This window comes from Oncorhynchus kisutch, linkage group LG30 (genome assembly GCF_002021735.2).
Source record: "Oncorhynchus kisutch isolate 150728-3 linkage group LG30, Okis_V2, whole genome shotgun sequence".
Classification (NCBI taxonomy): domain Eukaryota; kingdom Metazoa; phylum Chordata; class Actinopteri; order Salmoniformes; family Salmonidae; genus Oncorhynchus; species Oncorhynchus kisutch.
In genome coordinates this window covers 14,432,246-14,451,207 of record NC_034203.2, presented here as the reverse complement: position 1 = coordinate 14,451,207, position 18,962 = coordinate 14,432,246, and the positions used below count along the sequence as shown (strand labels likewise).

The 18,962-nt window shown below is 43.4% G+C and overlaps 1 protein-coding gene across 2 annotated transcripts in view; it reads left to right on the top strand.

Moving 5' to 3' along the window:
- Window positions 1-15,833, top strand: part of chd7 (chromodomain helicase DNA binding protein 7) — an 80,157-nt gene extending 64,324 nt beyond the window's left edge. For both annotated transcript variants that reach the window (XM_031809740.1, XM_031809739.1), the window contains exons 32-38: window positions 5,042-5,275; window positions 8,187-8,354; window positions 9,459-9,692; window positions 12,167-12,382; window positions 12,683-12,826; window positions 12,972-13,076; window positions 13,239-15,833. In XM_031809740.1, coding sequence (XP_031665600.1) covers window positions 5,042-5,275; window positions 8,187-8,354; window positions 9,459-9,692; window positions 12,167-12,382; window positions 12,683-12,826; window positions 12,972-13,076; window positions 13,239-14,261 — 2,124 coding nt within the window. In that variant the 3' untranslated portion in view covers window positions 14,262-15,833. The remainder of the gene's footprint in view (window positions 1-5,041; window positions 5,276-8,186; window positions 8,355-9,458; window positions 9,693-12,166; window positions 12,383-12,682; window positions 12,827-12,971; window positions 13,077-13,238) is intronic.
- The last annotated feature ends 3,129 nt before the right edge of the window (window positions 15,834-18,962 follow it).

Genomic DNA, 18,962 nt, shown 5'->3' with positions numbered 1-18,962 from the left:
AAAATGTTGTGCACAAATTTGTTTATATTCCTGTTAGTGAGCATTTTCTCCTTTGCTAAGATAATCCATCCACCTGACAGGTGTAGCATATCAAAACGCTGATTAAACAGCATGATCAATACACAGGTGCACCTTGTGCTGGGGACAAGGCCACTATAAAATGTGCAGTTTTGTAACAAAACACTGTCACAGATGTCGCAAGTTTTGAGGGAGTGTGTAATTTGCCTGCTGGCTGCAGGAATCTCAACCAGCACTGTTGCCAGAGAAATTAATGTTCATTTCTCTACCATAAGCTGCCTCCAGCGTCATTTTAGAGAATTTGGCAGTACGTACACCTGGTCTCTCAACCCAAGACCACGTGTAACCATGCCAGCCCAGGACTTCCACATCCGGCTTCTTCACTTGCGGGATCGTCTGAGACAAGCCACCCTGACAGCTGATGAAACTGGGTTTGCTCAACCAAAGAATTTCTGCACAAACTGTCAAAAACAGTCTCGGGGAATCTCATCTGTGTGCTCGTCATCCTCACCAGTGTCTTGACTTGACTCCAGTTCGGCATCATAACTTAATTCAGTGGGCAAAAATTCTCACCTTCGATGGACGCTAGTACACTGGAGAAGTGTGCTCTTCACGTATTAATCCTCGTTTTAACTGTGCCAGGCAAGATGGCAGACATTGAGTTTGGTGTTGTGTGGGCAAGCGGTTTGCTTATGTCAACTTTGTGAGCAGTGTGTCCCATGAAGCCTGCTTCATACCATCCAGCATCCCACTGCTGGGTTACCACTTAAGTTAAAGCAGGGTTGGTCCCTGGATGGGAGACCAGATGCTGCTCAGCATCTAGAGGCATCACTACAGACCCTGGTTCAATTCCAGGCTGTTTCACAACCAGCTGTGATTGGGAGTGCCATAGGGCGGCGCACAATTGGCCCAGCGTCGTTTGGGTTTGGCCAGGTTAGGCTGTCATTGTAAATAAGAATGTGTTAACGGACTTGCATAGTTAAATAAAAAAATTAAAATAAGGGGTAAATAACAAATGGTGGTTATGGTATGGGCAGGCATAAGCTACGTACAATCAACGCAATATATTATCGATGGCAATTTGAATACCCAGATTTACCTTAATGAGATCTTGAGGCCCGTTGTCGTGCCATTCATCCGCCACATCACCTCATGTTTTAGCATGGTAATGTATGACACAAGGATCTGTACACAATTCCTGGAGGCTGAAAATGTCCCACTTCTGTCACGGCATGCATATGCTCACCAGACATGTCTCCCATTGAGCTGTTTGGGATGCTCTGGATGAAAGTGTACGACAGCTTGTTCCATTTCCCGCCAATATTCAGCAACTTCGCACAGCCATTGAAGAGAAGTGGTCAACTCTATGCAACGGAGATGCCGCTCTGCATCAGGCGGTCACACCTGATTAGGGTTGAATGACAAGAACCCGGTTACCACTCCCTTTCACTGGTATAAATAACTGTGAAACTGGTCAATTGTAATAAATGATTTATATGAACAGCATGGCATTAATTGGAACTGTTAAATTGTGTGGTCCAAATCTGGCATCTCTACAGCCTCTGCATGATTACTCATCTCAGTATGGAGCGGCAGTTCACAATGCATGTAGACCTTTCATCTCATGGTAACTTTTTTTTCTTGTGACCTATGCCACAGTAATATAAAGACTGAATGTGCGTCGAAGTTACCCATCTCCATCTGGCTTGTTTTTTAATTGTAAAGATTACTTTTTATTTTATTTTAAGAGTTAAAACAGTTTATGACTTGAATATTGTTGCTTTGACTCCATTCAAATTGCATCCAAAATACAAATTTGTGCTATATATATGTAGGGTTATATATCAATCTAGATGTCGTAGCCAACCTCTTTCAGGTAATTAATTCAATGCCGTATTAGCCTTAGCTAATTAATGTTGGGTTATGCATAATAATCTTCTGTTTCTTGCGCAACACGCAAGCACCTGTGTGCCACTGGCCTCTACTTAAAAAAACACTCCTTAGCTCTTGGAATCCCAGGAAAAGCTCATCTAGAATAACTTGCTTGACTTTTTTTTGCATTTATTCAGACCTGTAACATTCAATCTTCGCGAAGAGAAGTGAAAGCCTTCTGAATCTAGTCATATATTATTCAAGGATAACATTAGATTTATGAAGATAAGGAAAATGAAACTTATTGCATTCAAATGTTGAAAATGAGGTAAGAATGAAGCAACAATAGATTAGGTAGGCAAATAACTTTAAGGGAAATATTATGAAAGGTACAGTGCATTTGGAAAGAATTCATTCGGACCCTTTTACTTTTTCCACATTTTGTTACGTTACAGCCTTATTCTAAAATGGATTAAATAAATATTTTTTCTCCTCAACCGACACAATACCCCATAATAGGCACACACTATACAGTGGTTTGTGCGAGTATTCACCCCATTTTTCCTATTTTATTGCCTTACACCCTGGAATTAAAATGGAGGGGGGGGGGGGTTTTATCATTTGATTTACACAACATGCCTTACCACTTTGAAGATGCAAAATATTTTTATTGTGAATCAAATAAGAAATGCAGAAATTACAGCTGTAAGTCTCTTGGGGTATGTCGCTATAAGCTTGGCACATCTTGCCACTGGTATTTTTGCCCATTCTTCAGGGCAAAACTGCTCCAGCTCCTACAAGTTGGATAGGTTCTGCTGGTGTACAATCATCTTTATGTCACACCAGAGATTCTCAATTGGATTGAGGTCTCGGCTTTGACTAGGCCATTCCAAGACATTTAAATGTTTCACCTTAAACCACTCAAGTGTTGCTTTAGCAGTATGCTTAGGGTTATTGCCTTGCTGAAAGGTGAACCTCTGTCCCAGTCTCAAATCTCCAGAAGACTAAAATAGTTTAAAACCTGTTGAGGATCTTGGTTCCCAACTGGGAACCAGCCATCCCACCGTCAGCTGGAATGTGGCGCATGGAACGCAAAAAAATATTCTTAAAAATATTTAACCTCCACACATTAAGTCCAATAGCTCAAATGAAAGATAAACAACTTGTTTATCTAGCCAGCAAGTCAGATTTCTAAAATGTTTTACGGCGAAAACATAGCACATATTTATGTCAAACCACCACCGAAGACACACCGAAGACACAGCTCATTTCCATAGCCAAATTGAACAAAATATGCAATCACCAAACGCAGGATTACCTTTTGAAATCATCAGATGACAGTAATATAACATGTTACACAGTATATTTATGTTTTTTTCAATAATATGCTATATATATCCATAAATCTCTGTTTACAATGACGCATTGTTCAAAAACTGCTACTCAAATGTCTGGAGAAATGACGATAGCTCCGGCAGATGCCGTCAGCTAACATGGAATACACAACATAAACTTAGACTAAATATGCATGTTCTACATATATATAGAAAGATACACTTCTTCTAAATGCAATCGCTGTGTTACATTTATTTTTAACGTTACAGATTTCGTTCACTAGGCTATAATATGAGTCGGCGCTCAGGAATTAGCATTTTGGCTCTATCTTGGAGTCCAGCAGAGTGCGCATGAGAGTAACCTGTTTTTTCGCGTGACCGAAAGGTTTCGGCCTGCCAAAACTCTCGTGAGCGTGCGATTCTCACAATGAGAAGCCCCATTGAAAGCAGACATCGCGCTGAAGACATAGAAACTGTTCCCAGGACTGTAGGTGCTTGGGAAGGGTGGGGGCGATGACGTCAAAGTTGGGCCAACTTTTATGATGACGAGAGAGTTTGGGAGAATTAGTGCCCTGAGTTCTGCTTTACATACAGACATAATTTAAATGGTTTTAGAAGCTTTAGAGTTTTCTATTCAATAATAATTTTTAAATGCATATATTAGCAATTTTTGACAGATTTTTTTTCTGTTTACTATGGGCACGCAATCCCCCCAAAGGGGGCAGCAATCAGCCCTATCTTTAACAGGTTTAACCCTTCAAGAATTTCCAAGTATTTAGCACTATCCATCATTCCTGCAGTTTCCCAGTCCCTGCTGATGAAAATTATCCCCACAGCATGATGCTGCCACCACCATGCTTCACTCTGTGGATGGTGTTCTTGGGGTGAGGTGTTGGCTGTGTGCCAGACAGCTTTTTTCTGACCACTCTTCCATAAAGCCCAGCTCTGTGTAGCGTACGGCTTAGGATTATCTGTCCATAGGACCACTATCTCCTCTGTGGAGTTTTGCAGCTCTTTCAGGGTTATCTTTGGTGCCTCTGATTAATGCCCTCCTTGCCTGATCTGTGAGTTTTGGTGGGTGGCCCTCCTTTGGCAGGTTTGTTGTGGTGCCATATTCTTTCCATTTTTTTAATAATGGATTTAATAGTGCTCTGTGGGATGTTCAGTTTCAGACATTTTTCAATGACCCAACTCTGATCTCTACTTCTCCACAACTTTGTCCCTGACCTGTTTGGAGAGCTCCTTGGTCTTCATGGTGCCACTTGCTTGGTGGTGCCCCTCGCTTAGTGGTGTTGCAGACTCTGGGGCTTTTCAGAACGTGTGTATGTATATATACATACATACGTACTCAGATCATGTGACAGATCATGTGCACACGTGGACTATATTTAACAAATTATGGGACTTCTGAAGGTAATTGGTTGCACCATATCTTATTTAGGGGCTTCATAGCAAAGGGGGTGAATTACATATGTATGCACCACTTTTCAGTTTTTTTATTTTATAAAGTTATTTTTTTTTCCACTTCACCAAATTGGACTATTTTGTGCGTCCATTACATGAAAATACATTTAAATTACAGGTTGCAACAAAATATGAAAAACGCAGAGGGGGGTGAATACTTTTTCTAGGCACACACTATGAACATAAGGTACTTGAACAGTTTAGTATTAAAGAAATAAAACATCAGATTACGTAAAGCAATAAAATGGAGAACTGGAGCGATAAGCCCTGTTCAAGTTGGACCCCACTCTATCATCAATATACTTCTCTAGTTGTATTAATCCATTCCTCTGTGCGCCATTTTTACTTTCCAGGATCGTGTAATGATCAACCGCATGGACAACATCTGCGAGGCGGTCATCAAGGGCAAGTGGCCCGCCAACCGTCGTCAGTTCTTCGACATCCCGGGCCTGTTGCCTGGATACCCTGGCCCCGTGGCGTCAGAAAGCCCCCTGCAGAGGCGGGGCCTGGCCGAGCTGTCAATGGTGGCGGCTGCTCAGACGAGCTTCAGCGGCAGCGAGGACCTAACCCTCTCGCCACAGGTTAACGTAAGTAGTAAAAAATAATAATAATAATTAAAACGCCCACTCAACAGATTTAGTTTGTACATACCGGTTAACATAACATGCATCTCAGATGATTGGTCTTGGGAAATGAAATGTATTCATACATTTATATAGGGTGAGGTCTGAAAATGAATATTCCCTTATTACTACATCATTTACTTCAATAACTTAATTTTACTTTCAAACCGGTGTCCCAATTTTCCGGTGTCCCAAGGGAACTAAAATAACACAAATATTCTTATTAAATACTTTTTTCTTTACATAGTTGAATGTGCTAACAACAAAATCATGGAAATCAAATTTATCAACCCATGGAGGTCTGGATTTGGAGTCACACTCAAAATCAAAGTGGAAAACCACACTACAGGCTGATCCAACTTTGATGTAATGTCCTTAAAACAAGTCAAAATGAGGCTCAGTAGTGTGTGTGGCCTCCACGTGCCTGTATGACCTCCCTACAACGCCTGGGCATGCTCCTGATGAGGAGCAGTCTGTAGTGTTGGTGGATGGAGCGAGACATGATGTCCCAGATGTGCTCAATTGGATTCAGGTCTGGGGAACGGGCGGGCCAGTCCATAGCATCAATGCCTTCCTCTTGCAGGAACTGCTGACACATGAGGTCTTGCATTAGGAGGAACCCATGGCCAACCGCACCAGTATATGGTCTCACAAGGGGTCTGAGGATCTTATCTCGGTACCTAATGGCAGTCAGGCTACCTCTGGCGAGCACATGGAGGGCTGTGCAGCCCCCCCCAAAGAAATGCCACCCCACACCATGACTGACCCACAGCCAAACCGGTCATGCTTGAGGATGTTGCAGGCAGCAGAACGTTCTCCACGGCGTCTCCAGACTGTCACATCTGTCACATGTGCTCAGTGTGAACCTGCTTTCATCTGTGAAGAGCACAGGGCGCCAGTGGCGAATTTGCCAATCTTGGTGTTCTCTGGCAAATGCCAAACATCCTGGGCTGTAAGCACAACCCCCACCTGTGGATGTCGGGCCCTCATGGAGTCTGTTTCTGACCGTTTGAGCAGACTGTGGCACATTTGTGGCCTGCTGGAGGTCATTTTGCAGGGCTCTGGCAGTGCTCCTCCTTGCACAAAGGCGGAGGTAGCGGTCCTGCTGCTGGGTTGTTGGCCTCCTCCACGTCTCCTGATGTACTGGCCTGTCTCCTGGTAGCGCCTCCATGCTCTGGACACTGACAGACACGCTGACAGACACAGCAAACCTTCTTGCCACAGCTCGCATTGATGTGCCATCCTGGATGAGCTGCACTACCTGAGCCACTTGTGAGTTGTAGACTCCGTCTCATGCTACCACTAGAGTGAAAGCACCGCCAGCATTCAAAAGTGACCAAAACATCAGCCAGGAAGCATAGGAACTGAGAAGTGGTCTGTGGTCACCACTGCAGAACCACTCCTTTATTGGGGGTGTCTTGCTAATTGCCTATAATTTCCACCTGTTGTCTGTTCCATTTGCACAACAGCATGTGAAATTGATTGTCAATCAGTGTTGCTTCCTAAGTGGACAGTTTGATTTCACAGAAGTATGATTGACTTGGAGTTACATTGTGTTTAAGTGTTCACTTTATTTTTTGGAGCAGTGTATTTATAAAGCCCTTTTTACATCAGAAGATGTAAAGTGCTAAACAGAAACTCAGCCTAAACCCCCAAACAGCAAGCAATGCAGATGTAGAAGCACAGTGGCTAGGAATAACTCCCTAGGAAGGAACCATGTTCCAAGGGGTGGCCAGTTCTCTTCTGGCTGTGCCAGGTGGAGATTTCTAAGAGTACACGGCCATTAAGGCCAGGTTGTTCTTCAAGATGTTCATAGATGACCTGCGGGGTCAAATAATAATCAGTGGTTGTAAAGGGTGCAACATGTCAGTACCTCAGGAGTAAATGTCAGTTGGCTTTTCATAGCCGGTGAACAGTTCAGGGGTCCTAGCCGCAGGCAGAACAGTTGAAACTGTTGCAGCAGCACGACCAAGTGGACTGGGGACAGCAAAGAGTCATCAGACAAGGTGGTCTAGAGGCATGATCTTAGAACTCAGGTTTTCCGGGAGGGGGTCGAGAGAATTAGAGGGACCCTACTTAAATTAACACAGGACACCTGTGTAAGACAGGAGAATTACATCAGATATAAAACTGACCCTAGCCCCCCCCGCCGGGCACATAGACTAAGGAAGCATAGCTACTGGTGACTGAGACGGGGCCAACCAGGCAAGATATAACCCCACCCACTTTGCCAAAGCACAGCCCCCACACCACTAGAGGGATATCAACAGACTACCCATTTACTACACTGAGACAAGGCTGAGTATAAACCACAAAGATCTCCTCCACACAAGCCTGAGGGGGCGCAAAACCGGACAGGAAGATCACGTCTGTGACTCAACCCACTCAAGTGTCGCTCCCCTCCTAGGGACGGCATGGAAGAGCACTAGTAAGCCAGTGACTCAGCCCCTGTAATAGGGTCTGAAGCAGAGAATCCCAGTGGAGGGGAAGCCGGTCAGGTAGAGACATCAAGGGCGGTTCGTCGCTCCAGTGCCTTGTCTTTCACCTTGTCACCCCTGGGCCAGACTACACTCAATCATAGGACCTACTGAAGAGATGAGTCTTCAATAAAGACTTAAAGGTTGAGACTGCGTCTCTCACATGGATAGGCAGACCATTCCATAAAAATGGAGCGCTATAGGAGAAAGCCCTGCCTCCTGCTGTTTGCTTAGAAATTCTAGGGACAATTAGGAGGCCTGCGCTTTGACCGTACGTGTAGGTATGTACGGCAGGACCAAATCGGAGAAATGGGAAGGTGCAAACCCATGTGATGCTTTGTAGGATAGCAGTAAAACCTTGAATTCTCAACCCTATATTTCCCTCTCGCTCTGTAAAGGAGGATGCTCTGAGCATGTCGTTGCCAAAGCAGCGTCGTCGCAGGCGGAGGAAGGTGGAGATTGAGGCGGAGCGCGCCGCCAAACGAAGGAACCTGATGGATATGGTGGCTCAGCTCAGAGAGTCTCACCAACCTGAGTCCCAGAGCCAGGCCATGGACCTCACCAAGGTAGGGTCTTTAGAATTTTATGAATTAATTCTAAATTTAGAATTATCTATCACTTTTTACAACTGCATTGTATTTTTTGAATTACACTTTTTGGTCAGTGGTGTCCTACGAATCAGGTTTGACGAGTTAGCGAGGTAACCCTGGTCAACTCTTGCATTCAACTCAGGATAACCAGTCGTACCAATGTATGTGGCTCACCTTTCAGTCAGGTAAATTTCTATGGCAATGAATCCTACAGAAGTAACCTCTTCCAGGGCTGGGTTACTCATGACTAACTCATTTATCCTGAATAAAGTGTCTGAGCAGTGAGTTGAGGACCAATTAAATACAGATTCCCTCCCTCTCACAAAGATTGTGCCATCCTCTTCATTTGAGGAAGAAGACATTTTTTTTTAATTATCAAATGTTTTGTTGGTATTAAATGTAAAAAAAAATAAATTAAAAAGTGTATCACATTATTTAGTAATGACAAAAGGCATTTGGTATTTTACAGGGACAGTGACTTTTATATGAAATGTTATTTTGGTAAAATTATTTTATTGATAGTGGTGGGGGTTGCTCATTCATTGATAAGCGCGTTAATGATAATTAGGGTTAGGTTGTTAGGGTTGTTAATGATACGTAATAAAATGAAGGCGTCACTTCTAAAAGCATATTTCTCATCATACCATACCCTGCTGAATTCGCAAGAGAACTTTTCCTTGATTATGATTTCAACAAATCTAAATGCGTCACAGTTGCGAGACTGCTCGAATTATCGGCAGGCGGACAAGCAATACCCACCATTGTAGTACGGATGAAGCCTGAGCTGGAATGTGAAGGGAACTGAAGCTGGTTCGCATTAGAAAAACTTGAGTAGATCTAGCTTGCTTCATAGAATACCCCTCTGGTCTCCCTGATATGTATGAGTAAAATTGATCCCACTGAAATAAAGCATTTGAATATTTATCACATCTATTTATATAAAGGAATCAAGTATGTAAAGCACTATGGTCATATTAGTTGCCATGTAAATTAACCTCTTTGTTACAGGCATTGCATTTTAGTCTATACATTGACTTTAAGTTTCCATATTGCTTATCATTGGGACTTATTCTGCTCCAGGGCATGCATCACCACAAGGCAGCGTCGTCCCTGGCGGGCTACTCCAGCAGCAGCATGGTGCCTTCTGCTACCCTCAAGGCTCAGATGGAGCTGCTACAGGCGGCCACGCCTTCCAGACATAGGGCCAATGGCTCATTGGCCGATGCTGACCTGCCCACCCGGAGGAGACGAGGCCGCAGGAAAAATGTGGAGGGGCTAGAGCTGCTGTTTATCAACAACAAGAGAGGAGCCACGGTACACAGCATGGTCACTAACAGTCACATTTTATTCATTTATTAAAGGTCCATGCAGCGTTTTTTTTAAATTGCTAAATCAAATGGGTTCTGGGTAACAATTAAGTTACTGTGATTGTGTTAAATTAAAATGGTCAAAAAGAAGCAAACCGCTTCTTAGCAAAGAGCAATTTTGCTAGACCTGTCTGAGAGAGTTCTGAGTTGGAAGGGGGAACTGAAAACTAGCTCTTATTGGCAGAGCGGTTTTGAACTGTTATTGGTCTTACTAATTTACCGGCCAAAACTCCATCCATCAAAACAGCTCTTTTTTTAAAAATTGAGATGTGTATGTATATATGCAGTACTTCAAGGGTTTTTCTTTATTTTGACTATTTTCTACATTGTAGAATAATAGTGAAGATGTCAAAACTATGAAATAACACATGGAATCATGTAGTAACCAAAAAAGTGTTAAACAAATCAAAATGTATATTATATTTGAGATTCTTTAAAGTAGTCACCGTTTGCCTTGACAGCTTTTCACTCTTGGCATTCTCTCAACCAGCTTCACCTGGATTGCTTTTCCAACAGTCTTGGAGTTCCCACATATGCTGAGCACTTGTTGGCTGCTTTTCCTTCACTTTGCAGTCCAAATCATCCCAAACCATCTCAATTGGCTTGAGGTTGGGTGATTCTGGAGGCCAGGTCATCTGATGCAGCACTTACACAGCCTGGCGTTGTGTTGGTTCATTGTCCTGTTGAAAAACAAATGATAGTCCCACTAAGTGCAAACCAGATAAGATGGCGTATTGCTGCAGAATGCTGTGGTAGCCTTGCTCGTTAAGTGTGCCTTGAATTCTAAATAAGTGTCACCAGCAAAGCACCATCACACCACCGCCTCCATGCTTAACGGTCGGAACCACACATGCGGCGATCATCTGTTCAACAACCGTTTCAAAGACCGAGTTTGGAACCAATAATCTCAAATTTGGACTCGTCAGACCAAATTACAGATGTCTACCGGTCTAATGTCCATTGCTTGTGTTTCTTGGCCCAAGCAAGTCTTCTTATTGGTGTCCTTTAGTGGTTTCTTTGCAGCAATTTGACCAATTTGATGTTGAAATGTCTTACTTGAACTCGGTGAAGCAGTTATCTGAAGTGCAGTTAATTGCTGATTTCCTCAGTTTACTCTTGGGCTTCCTTTCCTGTGGCGGTACTCATGCGAGCCAGTTTCATCATAGCACTTGATGGTTTTTGAGACTGCACTTGAAGAAACTTTCATCGTTCTTGAAATATTCCTGATTGGCTGACCATTTCTTAAAGTAATGGACTGTTTCTCTTTCCTTGTTTGAGCTGTTCTTGCCATAATATGGAATTTGTCTTTTACCAAATAGGGTTATCTTCTGTATACCACCCGTACCTTGTCACAACACAACTGATTGGCTCCAAAGGCATTAAGAATGAAAATTCCACAAATTAACTTTGAACAAGGCACACCTGTTAATTGAAATGCGTTCCAGGTGACGACCTCATGAAGCTGGTTGAGAGAATGCCAAGAGTGTGCAAAGCTGTCATCAAGTCAAAGGGTGGTTTACTTAGAGGAATCTCAAATATAATGTTTGATTTGTTTAACATGTTTTTGGTTAATGTATGATTCCATATGTGTTAATTGCAGTAAACTAATGGACAGCAACACTTGGGCTTCTACTTCCAGCTTGTATACATTTTACAATGGTCATCTTTTTGTTTGTTTTTAGTCCCACCTTCAGTTACCCTCAACCCCTCCCATCTATCTGAAGACCAACCAGTTTTGATATCTATTTGCCATATATTTTTCAACTATTGTGTTTCACAAACGTTCTGAACCTATATACATTTTACATACACAGTATATTTTACGTTAGTGATTTATTTTTAGTCCCTCCCTTCAGCTCCACTCAAGCAGCTCTTACCGAGCTTCCCAAACTCTGTTCTCGGGATCTCCCTTTTTTTTCTAGAACTACACAGCTGACTCGACTAATCATCAAGCTTTTTCTTTTGAATCTGTTGTGTAGTGCTAGAGCAAAAACCAAAATGTGCACCCTTTGTGGTCCCCAGGACCACGTTTGGGAAACGTTGTCTTATACTTAAAGGGCATTATCATAATTTTCAACAATTTCAGTATTATTCCAACCTTAGTGCGAAAATGTATATAAAACACAGGAAATCATGTTTCGGACAGCATTGGACCTTTTACTAAATGGTTATAAAGAACCTGATAGAAAACAGGTTCAACTGGGAACAAGTCTGAATTCGGTTTTAGAAATTGTTAAATGAACACGGGTATGCCTGGGATATCTCAATTAGACTAACGTACATTTAAATACAAGCTTGACAGGACTTTGATCAAATTTCATACAAAATCAAACATTTTAGATACAATTTGAGTAGCTCAACTTTACATGGTAATGAATGAAGAGTTAACCTTTCCTGGTCTTCATCCCCCACCCTCTATAGGAGGATTCAGAGGGGACCAAAGCGTCAGTGGAGGGGGTGCAGATGCCCCCGCGTTCCTACCGCCACAACATTCCCAGTCCCAGCGCCTCCGCCCGCGTCCCCTCTGTCGGCGCTATGGAGGACGGGGACCCTGGTACCCCCTCTGACAAGGACCTGAGGGACTGGCTCAGACAGCACCCCACGTACACAATGGACATGCCTACTGCATACACACCAGTATGTACTTCAATAAACTGGAATACAGTTTAGTTGTTTACCAGATGTCCCTATACAGTAGAACTATCCCATCAGTGTGGAATATGAGCATATCCCCTACCTTCAACCCCCTGTTCCCTTTCCTAAATCAGATCTTACACCATCCCTTTCAGTGATTTTAAAATATGGTTACAAAATATAACATTTAGCTATTCTAATTCGTAACGGTTATAGTGTCTATCATGAAGCATTCAAGAATTTCATGTCTGGTCCTTTTGTGATTCCTAATCCCTGTCCACACTACTGTCTGTCTCTCTGTAGAAGAGTGAGGAATTGCTCCTCTCCTCCCAGTTCCCCAAACCCAAGCAGAAGCGGCACCGCTGCCGAAACCCCAACAAGATCGACATCAACACTCTCACCGGAGAAGAGAGGGTTCCCGTGGTCAACCGGAGAAACGGCAGAAAGGTATGGGTTCTTTTCAGTACAGTACACATTAGCTTTGTCACAAATGCATTGGTCACCATTTGGAAACAGTTTCAACTTGGCCTTTCATAGCAAAACTGAAGGTATTGCTATCTTGCCAAACAATTTGTTCCTCTTTTTTTTTCAGATGGGTGGAGCCATGGCGCCGCCCATGAAGGAACTGCCCCGATGGCTCCTGGAGAACCCAGAGTTTGCCATCGCTCCTGACTGGACCGACATTGTCAAGCAATCGGTGAGTCTTGTCATTCTCCCGGTTAGCCCTCAAATGATTCCAATCAGCACTTGTTTTAGATTTTAACCTTATCAGTTGGAAACTGATGTTTGAGGAGAAATGAATGCAGAATTGCAAAAGTCGTTTGACTAACTAACCACGGTCTCTTCCCCTATTCCACAGGGCTTCCTCCCTGAGGCCATGTTCGACCGTCTCCTGACTGGGCCCGTGGTGCGCGAGGAGGGCGTCCGTCGTCGGGGGAGACGCCCAAAATCGGAGATCGCCAAAGCGACGGCGGCTGCTGCGGCAGCTCAGGCCCAGGCTGCATCATCCGGGGGCCTAAACCCTCTGCTGATGAATGGCCTGTTTGGAGGCATGGACCTCACCAGCCTGCAGGGCCTACAGAGCTTCCAGAGTCTTCAGCTGCAGCTCATGGGCTTCCCCGGCATGGGGGGGGCTGACTCTAAACACGCCTCAGCCATGCTGCCTCTCATGCTGCCTGGTATGGCTGGTATGGGCGGCCTGCCAAACATGTTTGGCCTGGGAGGCCTGTTCGGAAATAACCTGGCCGCAGCTGCCTCGGCTGCAGCCACGCCCGCTACAGCCTCCAACGGCACCAATGACGAGGGCGATTCGGACGAGACGTCAAAGAGAGATGACGGGGAGGGAGGAGAAGAGGGGGATGAGGACAAGGAGAAGGACACTGGGTTGGAGGCGGAGTCGATTGAGGCTAACAGGGATGCCGCGGCTCTGAACGCAGCCGCTGCCGCAATGGCCGCCTCCGGCATGTCGGCCAGCTCCCTTGCCTTCAACCCCTTCCTGCTGTCCACCATGGCCCCTGGGCTCTTTTCCCCCTACATGTTCCTGCCCCCTGGCCTGGGAGGTCTCACTATGCCTGGCTTTCCCCCCACCACCCTGGCTGACCTGCAGAGCGCCATGGCTGGAGCCATGGGGGCTGCTTCCGGAGCTCAGGGCCAGGAGAAGGAACCCAGCCAGGCTGGCCCCGCCCCGGACCGCCCTGCCGCATCTACCGCAGACCCAGAGACAGCCGACGACAGTGACTCAGCAGAGAGCCTGGAGAAGACGGCCGAGTCGTCTGCCCTAGAAGACGAGGCCTCCGCATTGGCTGAGGAAGCTGACTCGCCGCAAGACCTAGCGGCCGAGGATGAGGAGGAAGGAGAGGATGCCCCTGAGAAGAGTGACTGAAACTAAACTGGCCTTTGACCCCCCCACCCCCCCCCCACCCCCCAGTGCTCTCATGACACGTTTACACACCAACTTGATATCCAAATTAGTTTTTTTCTTTTATTTGTCTTTTTCTTTTACAGGTAAAAATGAAAATCAGGGAGAGTATACGTAACTAAAAGGCTCTCACTGTAGCGTTAATAGCGTAGTCAGGGAAAAAGCAAACTGAACTAGAGTTTTGCAGATGTCAAAAGGGTGTTATTTTTGGTCTTTGTGCTCTCTGAACAGTGCATACTAGATGAGATGGAACATTTCCTCCGAAATATTATTATAGGAATGAATCGTTCCAATAGTGCTATGCTGCTTTTCTGTTTCTGTATATTTTTTTTTACTCTCTTGATATTGTGAAATTAAGTAGCATCTCGTAACTCTCCATTGGCGTACAATTTAACGGCATTAAGCGTCTATATGCTGCTGATGAAAATGATCTTTTTTTTTGTTGCTGTTTTACTGTTCTGCCTTGAAGAGCAGGATGAAGTCCTCACATATCAGATGGCCTAATAATCTGACTGTTCCCAGTCTCTCACACTGATGATCTCCCACACAAGTCTACACACACTTGACTGTTTCTTCCTGTAATCTTACACACTAACAATCCAATCTCTGACTCTTCCCCGTCTCAATCGGACGGTCTTACCCTCACCCACCGTTCCTCTCCCAGTCTATGAAATGACCCCGTTACCCTTCTCAGTCAAATTCTTCCCAGTTCCAGTTTTCTGCCGCCTACTACTACTACTACTACTACTACTACTAACACCCATATTGTCTGACTCTTCCAAGTCACACTCGTTATAGAAACTGTTTTCCAGTCTCACACACTGATGGCCCTGACTCTCCTGACTGTTTTTAGTCTGACACACTGACAAAGCCAAGCAGGGGAGAGACCTCTCTTCCACAACGCGGAAGGAGACAGCAATAACCTAAGGCAGCTTTTGAATGTCTCAAACATCGCTCTCCCATTAAAACACAACCACAAGTGTCGGTGAAAAAGAGAAACTAAATCGCATATAAACGATGACATGAAAAAGTACTGCAATCAATTTGTCTCACACTATCCCTGTTGATGCACTGGTGTAAGAGTAAAATAATCAGGTACCTTTATTAGAACTATTGAATGGGCTTTTTGTTACTTTTAGCCACCAAGCTGAAATGCATTACCTCAATTCTAACTAGCCTTGAAGTTTACAGACATAAGTTGTAAATGTTTTCTTTCTTGTCATTTTTTTTCTTTTTTACATCATGTATGATGAACTGTAGTTATGATGCTTTTAATAAAAGTGAATCATGATATTCGCCTAGGAAACCAAACCCGGAGTGCTTGTTGACCAGTTTATTTTATTTTTTTATTTTTATTTTTTTTAATTGGATGTTAAATGTACATGTCTATTTTGAGTGTTAAATGACCTTGGTTGATTCATGGTGGTGAAGTTATTACCCCCAGAATAGGAAAATAAAGGCTTTTTAAGTGCAGATGGACATATTTTTGCCAAATGTGATATCTACTAACAATTCAATAAAATCCACTACAATTAATCACATTATAGAAATATTTCATTGCGCAATAAGCATAATAATTTGGCCGAACAATCACACCATCAACCTACCCTACAGGAGGGAAGAAGAGGGGCCCCTGCTGAGATGTCTACCTTGACTGCATGCCAGCTCACCTCTGACTGTGATCAGAAAGGTATTTATAGGTGAAAGCAATCTGATACAACCCTAATTAGGTGTGTCTTTATGGCTGTGAAGAAGCCAACGAATGTGGTTAGGCCATTTTGAGAATTTGACCAGTCATTGAGAGTCCTACGGGTAACCAACTTGGATTCTTACTGGAGTGTTCGAACTCATGCCTTATATAAAATGGTAGTTCCGATGATGCTTTCAACCTATTTATTCCGTATGTGTGGCTCATGCAGGAATCGAATATGATTTCTGCACAAAACACTACCCCAACCAACTGGGCCATTGGAAGCATATGTTGGCTGGTGGGGTCTAGGGCCAGTGGGGTGGAGGCACAGGAGAGAGGAGGGGTAGGGCTAGTGGGAGACACTACAGCGCTTCCAGAGACTGGGGGCTGTCGGTCTGCTAACTCGGGCAGTCATAAATGGCAGCTCTCCCAATGGACCTGCTGATGTGACCCAAACTGACAGGAGGGGCAGACTGTGTGTGTGTGGCTGTGGAAGACTAGCTGTGTGTGTGTGGCGGAGAGCAGCCTGTATGGTGGGGAGTTGGAGACCCTGTGTGTTTACTCAAGCGGATGGATGGGTGACTGGTTTTCCCATGATAGACGTCTCTCATAATCGTGCGCTCTCAATGAAGTGGGTCGTGAAATCCATAGGTCTCCCGTGATTTCCCAGCATGTATTGTCGGGGAAGCGTTCAGTGTTAGACAGGGACACTTGACCAGGAAAAAATGTGTCATTATTCAGTACTAAGATGTTTTTATATAAAGATATTGAGAAATAATAACAGATTAATTCATTGCAGGTAGCGTTGTAAAATCAAATCTAATGTTATTTCATTTTAAGGCCCAGTGCAGTCAAAATTAAGTTTCCTCTGTATTTAATATATTGTACTACAGCTGATGAAACTAACACTGTAGAAGGGTGAAAAAATGTGATAGTTGCTGGTTGAAAATACAAACTACACAGGACCTCAACAGGTTTCGGATGTATGGAGTTTTGGCTTGCCTGGTGACATCACCAAGCGATATGTTAATAGACCAATAACTAAGAGTTCCAATAATAATAACAGCTAGTTTTAAGAATACATATCCTTCCCATTAGCCCCTCCCATCGCTTTGGTGCCCTTACCCTACCCACTCAGACCACTCCCAGAGAGAAATAGTATTTTGCTAAAATGCCATTTTTGTTACTTTTGACCTTTTTTATGGAAAACTATTACAGTAAGGTACCTAATTGTTACCTGGAAATTCTTTGATATTGAGATAAAAACAATCATAACAGCTGTATATACAGTACTTCTCATATTATTCAATATTACCCTCCATTTTTGAAATTTAACTACGCAAGTCAGTTAAGAACAAATCCAAATCTCAGACTGGCCAATAAAAATAAAAGATGGGCAAAAGAACACAGACACTGGACAGCATCCCGGAGTCGCCTCTTCACTGTTGACGTTGAGACTGGTGTTTTGCAGGTACTATTTAATGAAGCTGCCAGTTGAGGACTTGTGAGGCATCTGTTTCTCAAACTAGACACTAATGGACTTGTCCTCTTGCTCAGTTGTGCATCGGGGCTTCCCACTCTTTCTATTCTGATTAGAGCCAGTTTTTGCTGTTCTGTGTAGTACACAGCGTTGTACGAGATCTTCAGTTTCTTGCATGGAATAGCCTTCATTTCTCAGAACAAGAATAGACTGATGAGTTTCAGAAGAAAGTTATTTGTTTCTGGCCATTTTGAGCCTGTAATCAAACCCACAAATGCTGATGCTCCAGATACTCAACTAGTCTAAAGGCGGACAGATTTATTGCTTCTTTAATCAGCACAACAGTTGCAAAGGGGCTTTCTAATGATCAATTAGCCGTTTAAAATGTTAAACTTGGATTACCTAACAACATGCCATTGGGACACATGAGTGTTGGTTGCTGATAATGGGCCTCTGTACGCCTATGTAGATATTTCATTAAAAATAGTCATTTGCAACATTAATGTCTACACTGTATTTCGGATCAATTTGATGTTATTTTAATGGACAAGAAAGGTGCATTTCTTTCAAAAACAAGGACGTTTCTAAGTGACCCCAAACTTTCCAATATTGCTCATTCTGAAATGTCTGTACTGTTAGACGTTTACTGCAATGCTGGAGCGAGATTCAAGCAATTCGCTGCACGTGCCTTATTTCAGGTATTTGAAGTTTTAATGTCATGTGTACAAGTGCAGTGCTTTTCTTGCAAACTCTAAACACAAAAATGCAGTCATCAATATCAATGTAGTACTAAAAATAACAAGGTAGAACAAAAACACGAGAAATAAAAATAAGAACACAAGAAGTAAGCTAAATAGAGGGTCAGTTTAAACATTGCCAATCTCTGTATGCGACAAATCAACTTTGATTTGATTTGAAGGCTGGCTTGCTGGTCTGAGACTAATCCTAATTGTGAGGCCCTAGTGAGTTCATTTGGGTATGCTTGCATCCTTAAAGAGGCGATATCGTAAGTCGCCTCAACAGGTCTGACTGCTACACGTCTGGATACCATGAGGGCCTACATCTGCACCTTTCCATTGGTCTGCATGTTTTTCAGACTATTTCACATGACTGGAGAATGTACTAGTGCATTAGCCTTGTCCCTAGCCTAGGTAAGATACCAGTATAACAGTGCCTTCACAGAGTATTTACACCCCTTGACTTTTTCCACATTTTGTTGTGCTGCAAGGTGGGATTCAACTTGATTGTAATAGTCATTGTTTACAAAACAATCTACACAAAATACTCTAATGTCAAAGTGGAAGAACAATTTGTTAAAATTCTAATGGAAAACAAAACACTAATATATCTTGATTAGATAAGTATTCAAACCCCTGAATCAACATGTTAGAATCACATTTGGTAGTGCATTTCTGGGTAAGTCTCTAAGAGCTTTGCACACCTGGATTATACAATATGTGCCCATTATTCAACAACCAAAAATGTCTAGCTCTGT